Source organism: Bos indicus, chromosome 19 (assembly GCF_029378745.1).
Source record: "Bos indicus isolate NIAB-ARS_2022 breed Sahiwal x Tharparkar chromosome 19, NIAB-ARS_B.indTharparkar_mat_pri_1.0, whole genome shotgun sequence".
In the NCBI taxonomy this organism is placed as follows: Eukaryota; Metazoa; Chordata; class Mammalia; order Artiodactyla; family Bovidae; genus Bos; species Bos indicus.
In genome coordinates, this window is record NC_091778.1 from 13,607,275 (window position 1) to 13,628,463 (window position 21,189).

Consider the following 21,189-nt stretch of genomic DNA (forward strand, 5'->3'; position numbering starts at 1 on the left):
CCGAAGTCCTACTTACCAAGTGCTCTGGCTACTGCCAGAAAGGGAATCTGGTCAATGACTGTGCTCCTCCTCACAGGTCCATTGTGAGTGAGCCGAGGCCGTTTCCAAACCACACGGTTCACCCCAGACTTGTTCATCACACTGAAAGACAAGAGGTTCACAGAAATACACTAAGTGATCACACTATATCAACTCAAGTAGTTTCACATGTTAAATAACTATTACAATCAGATTGTATTATCATCTGCTTTAGACACAAAGATGCATAAATCAAAGTTCCTGTTCATAAGGCAAAGACAAAATAGGGTAGATTAAGATGAGAATTTGGAGATTATTTAGGGAGCACAGAGAAATAGAAATGAGTAGATAGCATGTATATAAAAGCAAGATAATTTGATAACTTAGAAAACTGAGGGGAGGAAGAAGTGGTTATAAAAGAAGAGGGAAAAATACATAAAAGAAGTCAAAAAGGTTGTATAGTTTTTGAAGGATTTAAGGGTATTGAAAACAGAACTTTCGCTTTAGTATTTTTGATCTGAGGAATTAATAAGAAATGCTTCACTAGAAATACCTATGTATTTAGATATTTCTGTATTTAGAAATGTGAGATTAGACCCTGGAAACAGATCAGCTGTAGAGAGAGCGATCTGGGAGTTTGAGAACAAGAAAACCCTCCTAGAAATTTGGTGTAGGAGCAAGAGAAATCTGTAATTAATACACAGAGTAGTTAGTACACTCCAGGGTGCCCAACATATTGAAATATGGTCAAATATTTCAGCAAAAAAGTAATACTAAAAACACAGTAGAGATGGTCTCTCAACCTATGCCCGAATGACCGAAATGGGAAACTGGCCCTTAAATCAATTTAACCATAATCTGCCTGGAATTAAAAAAATAAATAAAAGAAAAAAAATGTTTCCCTGGAAGGTTTAAAAAAGTTGAGGGGAAGAGGGGAAAGAGCATTTCCAAGAAACAAATATTAGCCTGTCTGATAACAGGTTTACCTGACAGATAGATACATGCCCAAGACCGGATTCCTGACTCTCAACGATAGATGACATTAAGGTCATCAAATTAAGTCTTCATACTCAGGTCCCACGTGTACACTGAAACCCTCTGATTATAGTCTGAAATTTCATTTAGTGTACGGCAGGTCAGCTGACAATCATCTGTGGTCTTCTCGTCAGTTACTCTTCTCCTTATTAATGAGCACTATGCCATCCTGATGTATACCTGAGTCTCAATAGTTTACTATGTTGACTGTGAGTAGCATGACTCTGTCCCCCTAAACGTGATGAACTCAGAAACTAAACAGAATATGGGACAGACAATGGTGACCATCTCCACAGGAATGTCGCTAAGAAATGCTGTGGACATTAGCAGCAGCCAGCCAGTTCCCCTCCATCTATGGCTTTTCTACTACTGCTCTAACTTCAAAGGAATGAAGATACCAGAGAAGAGATAACAAATGGAATAAAAGCTCTAAGAGAAACAAAGGCATGCTCTGCTGCTGCTGCTAAGTCGCTTCAGTCGTGTCCGACTCTGTGCGACCCCATAGGTGGCAGCCCACCAGGCTCCCCCGTCCCTGGGATTCTGCAGGCAAGAACACTGGAATGGGTTGCCATTTCCTTCCCCAATGCATGAAAAGTGAAAAGTGAAGGTGAAGTCGCTCAGTCGTGTCTGACTCTTAGCAACCCCATGGACTGCAGCCTACCAGGCTCCTCCATCCATGGGATTTTGCAGGCAAGAGTACTGGAGTGGGGTGCCATTGCCTTCTCCGAACAAAAGCATAAATATATACAAATGAGAAAAAAATCTCCCTGAGTCCAGAAAAACATGAATATAGCAGAAGGAGAACAACTGCAACCATCTTTCGAAAGTATAAAACAAACCTCATGAGACAAGGGCAGGCCAGGCGCCTTGAGCAGCGCTGTCCCAACAGACTTGCAGCAGTGCTGGAAACATTCACTCCGCACATTTGAACATGTAGCAGCCACCAGCCATGCCCAGCTACTGAGCTCTGTCAATGTGGCTAGGGCAAATGAGAAACTGAATTTTTAATTTAACTTTAATTTATTTATATTTAAGTTCAAACAGCCACATGGGGCTACAATAACCAGACAGAACAGGAGGGGAATGAAACAAGTAAAGAACATGGTAGAAAATTTGGCCAATGTTAACATAGAAGATAAATATCAAGAGAGTTGCTCATTTACTCTCCCTTTTGAGAATTACTTTGTAGTACTGAAAGAAACACTGTTCCAGGTCATATAAGAGTCAGCAAAGGCGGTTATCTTTTTTTTGAGGTTGGAACTGCTTTTATTGGGGCGAGCGCGGCAGGCCCGCCGTGGTCAGGTGAGTGTTCCAGGTGAGTGTTCCGCAGCAAAACTGGGCGCCTCCACGCGCCACCTCCCCTGGCGAGGGCAACAGGCGACGCTCAGTCCGAGGGCGGAGGCGGGGGCGGAGCCGCCAGGGCCCCGGGCAGAGAGCAGGAGCTGGCGGCACCGGCTGGACCGCCCAGGCAGCGTGGCAGCATCCCGGGCAGGGCTGAGGCTCCCTGGGAGAGGCAGGCAGGCAGCACCGGGGGAGGGGTGTCCCGCAGGCCTCGGGGGGCAGAAGCCTACGGGAGCCCCGCCGTACCTGGCTGGCACGCCTGAGCGCTGGGTAATGGCGAGCCTTTCACCAGAAGGGTCTATCTCCCGCCCCAGGTCTGCGTCCTTGGGGCCTGCCTGGGGTGCGAACAGGGACACAGTGGGCACTTACTAGGGAGCTGAGGCTGGAGGGCTGAAGCCAGAGGCCTGGGGTCTGGGGGCCTGGCCTGGGCCAGCTGGGTCTGCTTGAGGACCTCGGCCTCCCGTGGGGAAGGGGCTTCCTGAGCAGCCCAGGAGACTAGGGACTCGCTGCCGCCCCCGCAAAGCAAGCAGGTTGGTCCTAAAGACACAGAAGCGCTGATCCCTATGGCCCTGCTGCTAGGGGCTCCATCCCCTGCCCAGGCAGGTCGGGCTGGGGCTGAGGGAACCTCGCCCAGAGGGAAGCCCCTAGGGAGATGGAGGGCCGAGTTGGGGGGTGGTTACTTTTTATTTTATGCTTTCTTCAAAGCTGACCCTCAAAAAGCAAACAGTAAAGACTACATCTACCATTCACGGACTTCCCCTGGCAGTCCAGTGGTTCAGACTCTGCTTTTCCAATGCAGGGAGGCTGGGTTCTATCCCTGGTCAGGATCTAAGATCCCCCAGGCTGTGTGGTGTGACCAAAAAAAAAAAGAGACAAAAAGTGTTTGTTGCTGTCCAAATCTTTGCTAATATCCAACCAAAATACCATTCACAAGAAACTATGAAACACAAGAGTTCCGGGAAAAGAGACACCAGCATTCTGCCTTCCTCACACCTTATGCCCTGTAGCTCTTTCCTAAACCTGCTCCCTAAAAAGTAAGGCTTGCATGTGTGCCATGCTCAGTCACTTCAGTCGTGTCCAACTCTGCAACCCTATGGACTGCAGCCCGCCAGGCTCCTCTGACCATGGGATTCTCCAGGCAAGAATACTGGAGTAGGTTGCCATGCCCTCCCTCCAGGGGATCTTCCAGACCCAGGGATCAAACCTGTGGCTCCTGCATTGTAGGCACGTTCTTTACCACTGAGCCACCAGGGAAGCCCCAAAGTCAGGCTTAACATTAAGTAATTACAGTAGCTACCCACATTGCTTTCAATATAACACTCCTGGGAGCTCTCTTGACACGTAATATTCAAAGTTGTTATGGTCTCTGAGCATAAACACCAACAGAGGAACAAATGACAAAAAAAGAGCACTGGCTAAAAGTTTTACACCCAGTAGCAAAAACCCAAAGCAATGCTGTAAAAGATGCTGTTTCTCTTGCACTTCCTGCCATTGTCCTGTGTGATTAAAAGGCATACAAAAGGATCAGCCTGACACGCAGGGGCTGACAGAGAAGCAACAGAAGGCTGGGAAAACAGAGCACTGGCCAGTTGCCTAGGGTGAGGACAGAAGGAAAGGAGGAAATAACTTATAACAAAATAGCTCAATTTGTGCAAAAAGACACCTGCTCTCAAATGGCAAAGAGTTCGTCCAGCTGTCCAGATGGTATTTTAAGTAACAGCACAAAAACCATAAACTCAAAAAATAAAGTTAAATACAAATACATATTAAAAATTCATAGAGAAAAATAAAGAATGGTAAAGAAAAAGATTTTTTACAAGACTAATGAAAGGAATCAGGCCTACCAATATTAAAAATTATAATTAAAGCCTCGATTTTAAAAAAAGTATGGTACTGGTATTTAAGGATACCCAGAAAAGGCCCAAATTTGGGTGGGCCACAAAGTTTGTTCAGGTTCTGCCATATCATCGTATGGGAAAACCTGAAGGAACTTTTTTTGGCCAGCCCAATAAATATGATTGCAAAGCTCACTTTACGTAACTACCAGCAGTGGTCTCAGATACACACTGACCTTCACTTCACACTTACAGGACCTAATAAACCATAGCACGAAACCAGGTTCACTTGACTTTGCGGGATACAGGACAGGAAACACAGTCTGCAGAACTGCAGCTCCAGTAGTGCCGCCTTCAGCAATGATCCTTACAGAAATCCAGGAGCCAACTTCCAGCCACCACAAGTGAGCTTCGTAGGCCACAGGAATCTGTGTCTCAAGAGCCCCTGACTTCCCGATCCCCACACAAGTCCAGCTGCATGCACACAGGGCAGCCAAGGTCCCTGCTTTCCAAGGGAAATCTGTGGTCCATAGCAATCTTTCCTATCCACCTGCAGTTCCATTCAAGGATCCTTCTACAACGAGCAATGTTGCCTTGTAACAGAGTCAACATTCCACACTTATCTTAACCAGGGAAAGACTGCTAGAAGAGGATAAACTCCAGGTCATCTTCCCACTAATAGAAGGGTTTTATGCCTGGTAAGCCTTCAAATCAGCAAGGAATGGCTGTGGAATTGTTCAAGTGGCTACTGATAGCCAGTTAGAAAAAAATATTAACTTGAATCCCTACTACACAACTTTAAAGTTCCAGAGCTATAAGATTAAAATGTAAATGACAAAACCATACAAATACTAGAAAAGTGGCTCTTGAAACATGGTTCAGGGACCCCCCTGGAAGTCCCCCAGACAATTTCAGGGGATCTGCAAGGTCAAAAAATTATTTTCCTAATAATACTAAGACCATGTGCATACAGTGGAGTTTTTAAACAGCTACAGAACTTGATATATTGTATGATAAAAGATGTCAATATTTGGATGATCTGCATAACCCAGCTAACCAATGTTTTACAAGTGACCAATACTTAGGTTTCAAAATCATGCACAGGGGCTATATACTTTATGATTCCAACTATGTGGCACTCTGGAAAAGGTAAAACTAAGGAGATAATAAAAAGACCAGTGGCTGCCAGGAATAGAAAGAGGGGAAGGGGAAAGGAGGCAGAGCACAGAGGATTCCCAGGACAGTGAAACTGTTCTGTATGAAACTGTAACGGTAGACACCTGTCATTACACATCTGTCAAACCCTAGAATGTACAACACCAAAAGCAACCCAAATGTAATCTATTGACTTTGAGTGATAACGATGTGTTAATGTAGGGTCATCAATCATAACAAATGACCCACTCTGGGGAAGAGAGCTGACAGTGGAAGAGACTATTCACATAGAGGAGGCAGGGACTTCTGTACTTTCTGCTCAATTTTGCTATGAATCTAAAACTGCTCAAAAAATAAAAGTCTATTAAAAAGATCATGCACGGATAAAGATATTATTTAACCAATGGCTCTTAACTGATACACCAATGGCTCTCAATGAAAGAATATGAAAAAGTTACTGGTAAGATTTCAAACATCACATTATCAATCTTTAAGAAATTCCCTCTTCGTGAATTTTAGAACAGTATCAAAGAAAAATGCCCACAAAATATGAAAAAGCTTTGAAAACAGTCTCTCTTTTCCACCTATATATCTTTTCCACCTATATAAAGTAAAATATGATTTTACTTTAGATACTGCAACCAGAATACCTTATCACAACAATTTGAATGCAGAAGCTAATATAAGAATCTAGTTGTCACCTACTAAGCCAGACAAGAAAGAGACTTACAAAATTGTAAAACGGTGCCAATCCTCTCAAATGTTTGTTTTGGGGAAACAGCTATTTTTTCATAGAAAAAAGTTCTTTCTGTTAACACATAATGAGCTTAATATTGTTATTTTTCAATAAATTAACAAATATTTGAAACATCTTCATTTTAATTCCTAATATGGTTGTCAATACATCTGACCCATAAACAAAAAAATTCTTTGAGGGCCTCAATTTTTAAGAATGTAAAGTGTTCCTAAGACCAAAGTATTCATAACTGTTGTATAAGAAGAAAATATAGAAGACTTTATAACAATCTCAGAGTGAAGGAATTATATATATGGCACAAAAACCAAAAGTCATAATGGTAGACACTGATAAATTTAACTACATTAAAATAAACTTCCACATGGAAAAAAAATTCCAGGAGCAGAATCAAAAGACAAACTGTGAAAACAACATCTGAAATTCATCACATACGTAAGTCTAATTTCTCTAATGTATATGGCTCCTATACATTAATACAAAAAGAAGGCTGACTACTCTCCCCCATAAATAAACAAAGATGATACACAAAAACACACAGAAAATGAAGTCTATACGGCTTTTCAACAAATAAAAAATAATTCAACTTTTCTCAAGATAAATTCAAATGAAAGCATCACCAAGATGACTTTTTTTTTAACCTACAACTGGTGATGATCAACAAGTTCTATAATTATGTTGTCAGGGTCATTCACATATATTGCTGATAGAAGTATAAACTGGTACAATCTCCATGGAGACAAATAGTTACCAATGTAATTTTATATCCTGCTTATTGTGACCAACAAGCATTCTCCTATATTATTAAAAATTCCTGGCAGGGGAAAGGGGGAACTGGTCAAAGGTACAAATTTCCAGTTATAAGATAAGTAAGTACTATGGATGTAATGTACCACATGATGAGTGTAGTGAACACTGCTATACAATACACAGGAAAGTTGTTACGACAATAAATCCTAAGGGTTCTCATCACAAGACTTTTTTCCCTTTATTTTTTCTCTCTTTTTAAAAATTGTATCTATATGAGAAGACGGAGATTAGTTGAACCTACTGTGGTAATATTTCACAATATAATTAAACCAAACTATCATGTAGTACGTCTTAAATCTACACAATAACGTCAATTATCTCTCAGCGCAACAGGCAAAAAAATGGTATTTTTTTTAAAATTCCTCATATGTATTGGAGGTCATTATACTAGTCTCCCTCTACTTTTTTGTCTGTTTGTTCTGGCCATGCCACGCAATTTGCAGGATCTTAGTTCCCTGAGGAGGGACTGAACCTAGGCCCTCAGCAGTGAAAGTGCAGAGTCTTAACTACTGAACCACCAGGGAATTCCCTGACCTTTACTTTAATGTTTGAAAATTTTCATAATACCATGATTTTTAAAAATTTTGTTCACATCATATCCACTGTTATGAATATAATTAAATGTAATTAACCATTTTCCAGATTTTGGGCCTTCAAGTTATTTTCAGCTGAATTAACAGTCAATAAACACTGCTGCAATCAATAACTCTATTTAGACATTTTGGTCCACATTTCATATTCCTTCTTTTTTTTTTCATATTCCTTCTTTAGAGGAGATTCCTGAAATTACTCAGCCTATATAAATTTAAAGTTAGTGGTATGTTGTATTTTGTATAGGTCATACCAATATATAATCCTAGCAACAGGATACCCATTACAATTAAAATATTGCTAACTCAATAACAAAAAATAGAACTTCACTTCAATGTTAAATATTTTTCAAATGTTCCTACTGTTTTTAATTTTTTCTGTCTTTCAAACTTCTCCTTTATGCCATCTGAATCTGGCAGGGTTTTACTGCTTCTCTTACTGATCTTTTGAACTCTTGGTAATTTAAGGATGTTAATTCTTTCCTTCAGCTTATTATTTCTCTGAAAAAAAAATTATTTAATAAAAACAAGAAAGGAGAAAAAAGTAACAATATTATGGTTAGACTTGAGTTAAATGATTACTTAGAAAACATTGGATTCTGTTAACTTGCCTCAGATCCTTGATTTTTTAAAAATTAGTATTGGAATGATTTTTAAATTTTCTTACGTTATTCCTTCCTCTGCTTTTAGAATAACCTTGCATTTTAGTTTGTATCATAAAAATACTATGCTTAAGTCAAATTCACTTCATAGTTTACAAACTGTCTCAAAACACACTGAGAACATAACACAGAGGTTTGCCGCGTACGAAACTTACAAATCAAAGAGGAAAACTGAAGGCTAATTCTAACAAAATTCTATTCCCCAAAATAGATTCAAATTGTTCTATTCTGAAACTCTGAGGGCTGCTTTGTCCAGATTCTGAAGGGCATGCTGATTAGTGTTTATACAAAAGGCTTTAAATAAATCCCTGTATGTTTTGTTACTTGAGTGCCATTAAGATATTATTTCCTTTTGGAGCCATTTATCAGAAATAAATCAGTCAATTCAAAATAATAAAATAATTATAAATATACATGGATACTTCACCAGGCAAGCTAAAAATCTGTAACTTCATTGAAAGGGAGAAGTAGGTCCACCTGGTAAGTAAAGCAGAAAAGGACTAAATAGAACCGAGAGAGGAAAGACAGAGGACAATCATTACCTCCCACCAAGTCCTTCAATTCGTTCTCTTTCCTTGGGAAGTTCTGGCTTATGGTCCTGTGTCACCTCCACAGCTCGGATAAAATCATCCTTGGGGTCATCCTGAATTCCAAGAACCACCCCTGAGTCGCCCACGTGAGCAACATACATCTTCAAGCCTCGGATGATGACCACGCTGGCAGTTGTCCCTGACGTGCTGGGAAGACCTGTCATAGTCTTTGGCCATTCTGCTGTAATAGAAAAGAAAAAATTTTACTTTCAGGTGTATACATAACTACTGTGGCAGAATAAAAACTGCAACTTACGTTGAGTTAGCATATTAAAATCTGAATTAGCACACAAAAATATTTAAGAAACATATTTTGAAAGCTATTAAAGAAGGACTTATGTTAATCCCTTCATTCTTACATTAATAAATTAATTTTATAGATAATGCAATTATATTGTGACCATCAAGGCAATCTTAGGAGAAAAATGTTACGTCATAGGTTTAGTAATTCCACATAAGTCTTAGTCTTAACTACATTTAGTAGCAAGGATATGTTAAAAGTTTGATACTGGCAGCAGCTTATCATCTGTTTATATTAATTTTTCTCCAAAAAGATTTTCAGAAAAAGCCACTTGATTTGTTTTTAAAGTAACTCTGCTGAATATTCATAACCTAATAAATAACATTTACCAAGCACCTACTGGATACCACTTCCTAAGCGCTTTACCTGTGCTAAGAGCTTTACCTGTATTATCTCATAACACTAACAATAAGCTAAGATCAGTTCCATTATTTTAATTTTGCAGATGAAGAAACCAAAACTTTGGTTAAGAAAGTTGCTCAAAATAACTCAAATATTTTAAGCAGCAAAGATCCCATGTATCTAATTCCAAAACCTATACTGATTATACTTACTATCATTTAAAACTTCTGAAATATTCTATGAAATGAAGTGTAGTCATTCAGTCATGCCTGACTCTTTGCAACCCCATGGACTGCAGCCCACCACTCATCTGTCCATGGGATTTTCCAAGCAAGGATACTGGAGTGGGTTGCCATTTCCTTCTCCAGGGGATCATCCCAACCCAGGGATTGAACCCAGGTCTCCTGCACTACAGGCTAGATTTTTTTACCGACTGAGCTACAAGAATAAAATATTCTATAACATTGAACAAATTACAGTTCAAGATAGCAAACAAAGTCTGAACACTGACATATTCTCCCCACAAAATCCTATTGAAAGGACAGATTACAAATAATAAAAAGTCCTGAAACACAGTCATGAAACACAGAAAAGGGTCATAAGAAATCTGAGGAATTCCTGAAATTTTAAACACATGGAACTGTATTGAGGGGAAAAAAATCAGAATGCAAAATTTTTAATTCAACATGAGGAAAAAGCAGTCAGTAAAGAAGGCAGTACATCAGTATTCCTTGTTAACAGAGTTCCAGGAAAGTTGAAAGAGGCAGTGACAAAGGCTGAAGTAAGGAATGGATGCTGGAAGCTTGGCAGATTCATTTAAAACTGTGGGAGTTTTAAACTGAGTGCCTAAACTCCCCACATGGTAAAAGGTGAAACATTTAAGTGCTTAAGATGCCAGTACTAACTACAGTGCGTGCATGCCAGTCGCTTCAGCCATGTCCAACTCTTTCTGACCCTATGGACTGTAGCCTGCCATACTCCTCTGTCCAGGGATTCTCCAGGCAAGAATGTTGGAGTAAGCTGATGTGCCCTCCTCCAGGGGATTTTCCCAATCCAGGCGTCGAACCTCCATCTCTTATGTCTCCTGCATTGGCAGGTGGATTCTTTACCAATAGCACCACCTGGGAGCCCTCAGTACTAACTATAATACTTCTCTTCTTTTTAATTAATTTATTTTAATTGGAGGATAAATACAATATTGTGATGGTTCTGCCATGCATCAACATGAATCAACCACAGGTATACATGTGTCCTCCCCATCCTGACCTCCCCTCCCACCTCTCTCCCCACCCTACCCTATCCTCCTAGCTTGTCCCAGAGCACTGACTTTGGGTGCCCTGCTTCATGCATCAAACTTGCACTGGTCATCTATTTTACATGTGGTAATGTGCATGTTTCAGAGCTATTCTCTCAAATTATCCCACCCTCGCCTTCTCCCACTGAGTCTAAAAGTCTGTTCTTTGTGTCTGTGTCTCCTTTGCTGCCCTGCATGTAGGATCATGGGTACCATCTTTCTAAATTCCATATATATGCATTAATATACAGTATTTGCCTTTTTCTGACTTACTTCACTCTGTGTAACAGGCTCCAGGTTCATCCATCTCATTAGAACTGACTCAAATGTGTTCCTTTTTACAGCTGAGTACTATTCCATTGTGTATATGTACCACAACTTCCTTATCCATTCATCTGGCAACGGACATCTAGGTTGCTTCCATGTCCCAGCTATTGTAAATAGTGCTGCCATGAATACTGGGGTACGTGTGTCTCTTTCAATTCTGCTCTCTTTTAAGGAAAGTGGTGCGTCTGCCGATGGGAACAACAGGATCTCAAAGGGGATGTGGGAGAAGAGATAAATTCCGCCCCCGCCAAGTGGATGAGGTGCCACTCAACTTTTATAGCCATGAGCCTCCTCTAATATAACTAGACTGACTAGTTCTTTTCTTTTCCAAAATTATATATGCCGAAAAGCCATCTCTTGAACCCTACAGTGCATCTCCCCGGCCCATCACATGATACAGGAATCCATCCTCCAGAGTGACCTGTCACTCACAACAGAGGACTTCTTGCAGCACAGGAAACAACTGCTGAGGGAAACCAGAACCGCTGCCAATACTGACGAAGCTAGAAATTCATGCGCATATGCCACGTACACACGTAAAACCATCTGCAGCAGTACCAGACACACAGTGAGTAGTCAATAAACATTGGTTTGCGGGCTTCTCTGGTGGCTCTGTAGTTAAGAATCTGTCTGCTAATGCAAGAACACGGGTTCAATTCCTGGTCCAGGAAGACCCCACAGGCCACAGAGCAACTAAGCCACAGAACCTGTGCTCTGAAGACTCAAAGCCACAGCTACTGAAGCCCGAGAGCCTGTGTTCAGCCACAAGAGAAACCACTGCAATGAGCAGCCCTCACTCACCACCTAGAGAAAAAGTGCACAGCTACAAAGACCCAGCAGAGCCAAAAATAAAATAAATAAATAAATTTTAAAAACACTAGTTGTTGTTATTACCATTATGTATTTAAGAAAACAGCAAACAGCCTGAGAGACACCAAGTGGAGTTGCAAAAAAAAAAAAAAAAAAGCCCCAAAGAAAACAGTTGTGGCTAGATTACTGGCATTGATAAAGTTCAATAAGGTCAATGGATATAAATACTTATATAAAATATCAATTCTATTTCTGTAAAATAGAAAAAATTACAAAATGTAACTTTAAAAACAAGATCCCATCCACAGTAACAGCAAAAGGTATGAAATATCTGGGAACAATGCTAACAAATCTCTAATAAGACATTCATGGAAAAGTAGAAAACCCGTGAACAAATAAAACAGTCAGCACAGATCCATGCATATTTAGACACTTGATATATGAACAGTGGAGAAAAGACAGACATGCAATAAATGGAACTGGGACAAAATTTAAAAAATAGTAACTCTAAGTTCCTGATGCCAAACACAAAAAATCAATTCAGATACATTAAAGACCTAACATGAGGGACTTCTCTGGTGGCGCAGTGGCACCAGGTTCATCCAGGTGGAACAATGCGGGGGACACGAGTTCAATTCCTGCTCCTGGAACTGAGTAGGGCAACTAATCCCATGCACCGCAACGACGGAGCCTGCGGGCCCTAGAGCCCGTGCTCCGCAACAAGAGAAGCCACCGCAGTGAGAACGTGCACACGGCAACTAGAGAGCAGCTCTGCTCACCGCAACTGGGGAAAGCCTGCGTGCGGCAAGGAAGGCCCAGCAAAGCCAAAATAAACTCATTTTTTAAAAAAGACCTAACGTGAAATGCAAAGTTAAAATGCTCAGAAAATGCACAAAAAGGTACATTCATGATCTCAAGGTAAAGAAGGATTTCCTAAAGACAAAAAATGGATTAGCCATATGAAATACAATGATTGTGAACTTGTACTACCATCAAGACTTTCTATTCATTAAAAGATACTAGAGTGAAAGACAACTCACAGAATGGAAGAAGATACATTTGTAACATATATGGGTCAAAGGAATAGTATCCAGAATACATAAAAGGCTCCACAAATCAAATCAATAAGACTACTCAACAGAAAAACAGATAAAGAGCCTCAACAGGCTTTGACAAACAAGGACATGCAGACAGCCAAGAAGCATGCGGAGATGTTTGGCTTCTTTAATCATCAGAGAAATACAAATTAAAAGCCACAACAAGATACCACACATAATTATCAGACTGCATAAAATTTGACAATAGTAAGTTAAGAATGTGGAATAACATGTTCTATCATCAACTACTGGTAGGAGTATGAACTGGTACAACTACTTTAGAAAACATCTAGGCATTATATGGTAAAGGTGAAGATACGCATACTCTGTTCATTACCCTTGGGTATACACTATAAATTAATGCACATGTGCACACAATACCTATGAATGCTCAGAGCAGCACTTTCATCTGGGCTTAAAATGAGCAACTCAAATGTCCTTCAGAATCTCACAAGAAGTATGAGATAAAAGAATACATACAGCATGCTTTTCTTCAGGGGGGAAAAAAAAAAAAAAATATATATATATATCTCTCTCTCTCTCTCTCTCATGTTTACAGGCAACAGGCAAACTATTAAGAAAAGTAAGTAAATCACTACAGAACTATAATCACCTAAGTCAAGATCCTGATTGCCCCTTGGGGGAAGCGAGGAATATGAGATGAGAAGGGCCTACTGGGGTTCAGGCAATGTTCTCTTTCTTAAGTGGATGGTGTTCATTTTATGATTATTTATTATGTACATTTATGTGTTACGGCCTTTTATGTATGCATGCTATATTTCAGGGGGGTTTTTTAAGTTAAAAGAAAAAAAAAGCAGCAGGAAAAAGGCATCAATTCTGCAAACACAGATCCCAGCAGACAGCTCTATAGACCATGCAGTTTTGCAGTTCGGTTACAGACATCATTCCTTAGAAGCTCAGCCTAGAGTATGGTATGTTTCTTTAGACCTTTATTTTATGGCTCTAGGTAAAACCTTTCCTTTTTTTTTTTTTTTTTTAAAGAAACTGGAAAAGATTGTTTTCTGCAGCTAAATATAATGAGAACAAAGTGAACTCCCAGAAAAAAGAGTTCTTAAGCACATTAAGAAAAACAAAATTTACCTACAGTATACAAGTAATTCAGCTGTTGGCAAAAAGCACCTAAAATGAGATGAAAAGGGAGGAAAAAAGCTAAAAATAAAAAGGGTAATCAAAGAAATGTTAATGTTTAAATCACGTTTTTTGTCAAAAGCACTAATATATTATGAAAGATATTCTGCAATGATCTAAAAATACTGAATAATTCCTGCTCTCCCTCTTCATTTGAAATGTCACCTTTTATCATATGTTACATCTTGCCTCAGATCTATTTCTAGACTCATCCTACTAATCTATTTATGGTGCTTTTTAATAATTGGGAGTTTAAGTGTCCTCCAATTATTTTTCTTTCTCAATATTCTCTGAAGTATTTTTCCACATGAACTTCAGAAGTAACCTCCAACCTGTGGAGGTTCTGATTCAAACTGCAATGACTTTATGCATTAAGGAACCTACCTCTATTATAATGTCTTCCTTAGCCTTTCTTGTTTTCTACTTTACATTTTAATCAAAAAACAAAAATGACTTAAAACTAGGAGATATTAAAAACAGTATCAGATAGTATATGAATTCTGATTTAAGCATCCTTGAGAATATGTGCGTAAGTCATTAAAACAAAGACTAATAAATTTTATAACACAAAAATGTAAAATTTATGGATGAAGTAAAGCTATTATAAACATGTATAGAAAGTATATGTTCTTTATAATAAGTTTAAATTTGGGGGTACTTATATACTTATCATGTATTAATATCTATTAATATATCCTGAGACTCATATGCCAAAGCCTTTGACTGTGTGGATCAGAATAAACTGTGGAAAATTCTGAAAGAGATGGGAATACCAGACCACCTGACCTGCCTCTTGAGAAATCTGTATGCAGGTCAGGAAGCAACAGTTAGAACTGGACATGGAACAACAGACTGGTTCCAAATAGGAAAAGGAGTATGTCAAGGCTGTATATTGTCACCCTGTTTATTTAACTTATATGCAAAGTACATCATGAGAAACGCTGGGCTGGAAGAAGCACAAGCTGGAATCAAGATTGCCAGGAGAAATATCAATAACCTCAGATATGCAGACACCACCACCCTTATGGCAGTAAGGGATCCGCACTGGCAGGCGGATTCTTTATCCACTGTGCCACCAGGGAAGTCCGAGGTGGGTACTATCTTGATTCTATTTTAAAGATGAGGATACTCAGGTCACACAGGCAGTAAATGGAGAAACTGGGATTTAAACCCAGGCAATTCAACAGAGTCCTAATCACTGCACTAAGAATTTTTACAGCATTCTAATGTCAAAGTAGTACAGAACAGTAAAAGCCTTCAGGAAGCAATTTGAAAAACATGTATCAAGAGTCATCAAAAGATAAAACATATTCTTCAACCAAATAATTCAGCTTTCGGAATTTTTTTTTCCTGAGGAAATATCCGAATGGAGGAAAAGGCTACGTTGCTTTTGTCGTTGTTTAGTCACTAAGTCGTGTCCAACTTCTGCGAGCCCATGGTCTGTAGCCCACCAGGCTCCTCTGTCCATGGGATTTCCTGGGCAAAAATACTGAAGTGAGTTGCCATTTCCTTCTCCAGGGGATCTTCCCAGACCAGGGATCAAACCCACATCTCCTGCATTGGTAGGCAAACACTTTACCACTGAGGCACCAGGGAAGCCCTGATGTTGCTTTTACTTTAGCCTTTACTGACAGTATTAAAATACAGTACACGTGTCTAACACACATTCCCGCTTCTAATACTAGCATCCCAGTTTTGTTCTGGAGTTCACAGCCTCCACTGCATGCAGGCTTTAGGAATGGAACTGAAAACCTGCTTGCTCCTGGCCTAGGTGTAGGCAAATGACCTGTGTCACTGTTTCATATATTTGCATCTTTAGATAGAAAGGCATAGAGCCAACTTTTGGAGCTGATTCACCCCAGAAACTAAAACTTTTCAATGAATATCCACTAGTTCCCATCACCTAGAGCCCCAGAGATCCCGGCTTCTGTCCACTGTGAAACCTGGTTTAGCCTTTAGTCTGATTCTGTGAGCTGCCTAACATCGTTCTAATAAACTCCCATGCTCTTTTCCCTCCTCATCGTAGACTGAGTCACTGTGTTGTTTTCAAAGAATAGTAACACAAAACCAGTACCACAGAGTAGGCTGCAGGCAACTAAGTCTCAGAAAAATGTCAATTAGTTACGGAACCAATAAGGGGTAGAAGACATTGAGTCTCCTGTTCATATTCCAGGTAGTAACCAGTGGTGAGACAGGGCTGAATGTATCAATAAACAGTAAGTGCAAAGTCTACAGTGAGCATACTAGCTTAGAATTACGGTAATAAAACTGCAAACACAGATCCAACTCTGGCCTAAGATTCCATGACTGAGAAACAACAAACAATTTGACATGACTCTTAAGGAGCTGGACTGTGTCCTTCCAAAAAAGATATGCTGAAATCCTAATACTCAGTACCTCAGAACATGCTCTTACTCGGAAAGAGGGTCTTTACAGAGACCGTCAAGTTAAAAGTGTCGTGAGGGCGGGCTCTAATCCAGCGTTCTTACAGAAAGGGGAAATACGAACATAGAGACAGACAAACACACAGAGAAAAGATGTTGAACACATAAGGGAAAGAGTCGTTTGACTAGAGGGATGCTTCTACAAGCCAGGGAGTGCCAAGAATTCCTGGTAAACATGAAGCTAGAAGAGGTAAGGGATTTCCTCTGAGAGCTGTCAGAAGACAGAAACAGCACGGCCCAGCCAGAACCCTGATTTTGCACTTGGGCCTCCAGACCTCTAAGACAAGAGACTTCTGTTAAGTCGACCAATTTTTGGTACTTTATTATGGAAGTTCCAGAAAACAAACACAATGACATAAAGGAAACAATTCAAAGATTTAGGGAAATAGGGACCTTAGACTAAATCTATTGTATGAATATGCATCCCACTTATCCACCCCAAGAAAACCTGAAAAGACTCTCTTCAACTTCAATACTTAAAGAAGTAATTAAGTAAACACCAAAACCTTTTTTTAATTGAAGTATAGCTGATTTACAATATTGTATTAGTTTCAGGTATTCAGCAAAGTGATTATTCGGTTATACCTCTTTTTATATTTTTTTCCTTTCTTTCTTTTTGGATACACTGTGTGGCATGTAGGGTCTTACTTCCCTGACCAGGAATCGAACCAGGCCTCTTGCACTGGGAGCTTGGAGTCTTTGACACTGGACTACCAAAGAAGTTCCTATATATTCTTTTTATTCTTTTACACTATTGGTTATTACAAGACATTGAATGCATTCACTGTGCTATACAGATATGCTTACTGTTAATCTATTTTATATATGGTACACCAAAATCTTTTAAACACATTTTACTGACTTTTCTCTCTGAGCAAGAAATACTAAGGGAAGAGGCTGCCATGAAAATGGGTCTCCTGATTTCTGTGGGTGGGAAAATCCTGAGATGATGGAGATCAGATGAGAGCAGTTAATTACCCAAAGAAAATCTGGTATGGTTACTTCACTGACAACAGGAGAGAAGCAAAACTGGATCTCCAGAATGGTCTTTCAACAAAAAATAAGAAACAAAACAACCTTCCAAGTTTAAAGAACTGTTAACCATCTTCAAAGTAGTATGTGGCCATTCTCACACGCAGCTAAACACGGAGGTAAAGGAGATGCCCACAACATTGAGTAACTACTGAACAACAGCTCTAAGTTAAAAATTCTGGAGCTACAGAATACAGCCTCAGTCCACTGATAAATAAGAGCTAAGGCCCATGGAGGTCAGGTTCTAAAAAGACTTTCAATCCAGTCTACCTGAGACCCACTGGAATCCCAAACCTATCCCACAGCTTTTGGTCCCCAAATAACCTCAGAAACTAACAGCTTCCTCTCATGGTTCTTTAGTAATTGGTCAGAAAGTCTACTAATGGTTGAAAAGGTCAAGTGCAAGACCACCAACAGCACTCTCTTCCAAAACAGCAAGTTAAAAGCATTATCACATCTCCCAAAGAACCACAAAGATTTGTGTCACCATTAAAGCATGAGCAGAGGGGATGATCTGATATAGTTTGACTACAGCAAAAGTCTGACAGCTCTTAGAAAATGACAGGGGATTATAATCAAATGATGATGCCAAATGTTGCTGCAGTTTTGATTTATCCTCTTTACTGAAACAAATAAACACAGCCTTGGTTATCTGGTATGCATCCAACTGCAGGGCTCTGATGAAACAGCTACCTAGATCCTCTTCCGATCGGACACCTGCTTCTTCAGGTTTACTTCCCCGCCCCCTCAGGAAAAATCCAAAGAACTTTTTTCTTGAACCAGTAGAAAGTCAACCACCAACAAAATATACCATCACTCCCAAATACTATTATAGTATCTAATTCCTGTGTATAGTATCTAATTCCTGTCTATCAGTCATGTCCAACTCAGCGACCCCATGGACTGTAGCCTGCCAGGCTCCTCTGTCCATGGAATTTCCCAGGCAACAATACTGGAATGGTTTTGCCATTTCCTTTTCCAGGATTCTTCCAGACCCAGGGATCGAACCCGAGTCTCTGCGTTTCCTGCATTACAGGAGGATTCCTTGCCTGGAGGGTGAAATTTGAGGAACAGAATGGCAATATAAGCACCGGGAAAGCCCTAATTCCTATACCATCAGAATCAGGAAATTAACATTGATAGCATACTACCACTTAATCATAGATCTCACTCATTTTCATCAACTAGCCTAACAATATGCTTTATAATAAAAGGTAAAATTCAGGACCCCCTTGTTATATTTGCTTAGCATGTATCTTTAGTCACTTCCAACTTGGAACCTCAGTGTTTCCTCGATGCTTTTTAGGAACACTTGGCCAGTCATTTCAAGAATGTCTCTCAGTTTGGGTTTGTTTCATGTTTCCTCATGTTTGTAACCAGATTATGCATTTTTGGCAGGAAGATCACAGAAATATGATCATCTCCCTGCAGGCAGTATACAATTTCAATTTGTCCCATGTAAAGTGATGCTACTCTTGAATCACTCAATTAAGGTGGTGTCTGCCAGGTTTCTCCCTATAATCTTTTTCTTTTTGTAATTAATATGTTTCACAGGGAGATTATCTGAGACAACATAAATATCCTTTGGAGTGAATTGAATGGTGCCCCCACCCAACACCAATAAAAGATATGCCCACCCAGAAGCTGTGAATGTGACCTAATTTGGGAAAAGGATCTTTGCAAATGTAATTAGGTTAAAGATCTTAAGAAGCGATCAGTCAGATTAGAGTGGGTCCTAAACCCAAAGACAAGTGTCCTTAAGACAGAAGGGGAGAAGATACAGGCGATATCAAGACAGTGGACACTGAACAAGCCAAGAAATGCCAAAAATTGCTGCCAGACACCAGAACCTAGAGGAGAGGATGGAACAGATTCACCCTCAGAGCCTCCAAAAGGGGATCAACCCTACTGACACCTGGATTTCAGACTTCTGGCCTCCAGAACCACGAGAGAATAAATTTATGTTGTTTTTAAGACATCCAATGTGTGCTAACCGCCCCCTAGGGAACTCATTACAGCAATTCTGTTCCTCCAAGTTTTACCTACTAGTTTTAGTATTTATTGATGTTTCTTGGCTGAATCAACAATTATGATGGTTACCAAATGAAATTTTCTAGTTCCATCCTTCTTTCTACATTCATTCTTGTAAAGAAAGGCTTTACATCAGCTTTATTCATAAGAGGTAAAAGCTGTGGACAATCCAAATGCCTATCAATGGGTGAATGGATAAACAAACTGTGGTATATCTAGACAATAGAATACCACTCAGCAAGAAGGAAAAAAAGGAATGAACTACATGCAACAACATGCGGCAGCAGAGATTATCTAATACTGATGGAAAGTAATGAATGATTAACAAAAATAGAAAAAATCAGTACTTGATAAATACGGCAAATTCATTCAGCACATGTGATGAGCGAGACAACGAAGGTCCTTGATACTAAAAACTGAAAAATATGAAACTAATGATAACAAGCTTAAATTCCATGATTTAAAAAAGTTTTCTTCAAATTTGGGGAAGATTCTGGTGGCTCAGATGGTAAAGAATCTGCCTGCAATACAGGAGACCCAGGCTCAATCCCTGGGTCTGGAAGATGCCCTAGAGAAGGGAATGGCAACCCACTCCAGCATTCTTGCCTGGAGAATGCCATGGTCAGAGGAGCCTGGTGGGCTACAGTCCATGTGGTCAAAAAGAGTAGGACACAACAGAGCGATAAACACTTTCCAGTTCTATCTGGCTTTCTCTTGTTTCCCTTTACCCCTTCTGCCCCTCTTCTGCATTTGTCCATCTCTGTTTCTGTCTTTGAATTTAAGATAATGAAAACTATCTGCCAAACACAGAATCAACAATTTAGGTTAAGACCAGTTTCTTCATAATTCATTCCTTTGGCCATATTCTTTTAAGTAAATGCTCTGATTTTCAGTTGAACAAATTTAAAAAAAAACTTCCCATATTTCATCGTCCTTTACAAATACTGTGGCAAATTTCCTGTAATCACATCAGAGATCACACTTCATTCATTTCAAGTGTATGTTGTTACCTTTCTAATGGTTCTCTTGATAACGTAAGTCAATGAACTATGATTCAAAGGAATAAAAGCTGCATGTTGTTCACTAACTTCTCTGAACTATCAAAGTGCTACTCCTAAGTCGCTTCAGTCGTGTCCAACTCTGTGCGACCCCATAGACGGCAGCCCACCAGGCTCCCCCGTCCCTGGGTTTCTCCAGGCAAGAACACTGGAGTGGGTTGCCATTTCCTTCTCCAATGCATGAAAGTGGAAAGTGAAAGTGAAGTCGCTCAGTCGTGTCTGACTCTTTGCAACCCCATGGACTGCAGCCCACCAGGCTCCTCTGTCCATGGGATTTTCCAGGCAAGAGTACTGGAGTGGGGTGCCATCGCTTTAAAAAGTTTCTGAGAGTATTGAATCATAAAAGCCATCCCATCATTTAATTTTGTGATATTCTCTTGAAGGTCATTTGCAGTGGCATTAGAAAGGATAATAAGAACATTATTTCAAATGAATAAACCTACAAAAAAGTACATATAAACTTTGAAACATTATTTCTTAGAACATAAGCATAACACAGAAACAGTAAATCCAC

The 21,189-nt window shown here is 39.8% G+C and overlaps 1 protein-coding gene across 2 annotated transcripts in view; it reads right to left on the bottom strand.

The window, feature by feature from the left end:
• Positions 1–21,189, bottom strand: part of PPM1D (protein phosphatase, Mg2+/Mn2+ dependent 1D) — a 60,863-nt gene that overhangs the window by 32,646 nt on the left and 7,028 nt on the right. The window contains exons 2-3 of one of the 2 annotated variants that reach the window (XM_070774285.1): positions 8,743–8,968; positions 17–141 (exon numbers count right to left, since the gene is read on the bottom strand). In XM_070774285.1, coding sequence (XP_070630386.1) covers positions 17–141; positions 8,743–8,968 — 351 coding nt within the window. Of the gene's footprint in view, positions 1–16; positions 142–8,742; positions 8,972–21,189 lie in introns of both variants that reach the window. The other variant, XM_019980351.2, reaches the window with a different exon arrangement.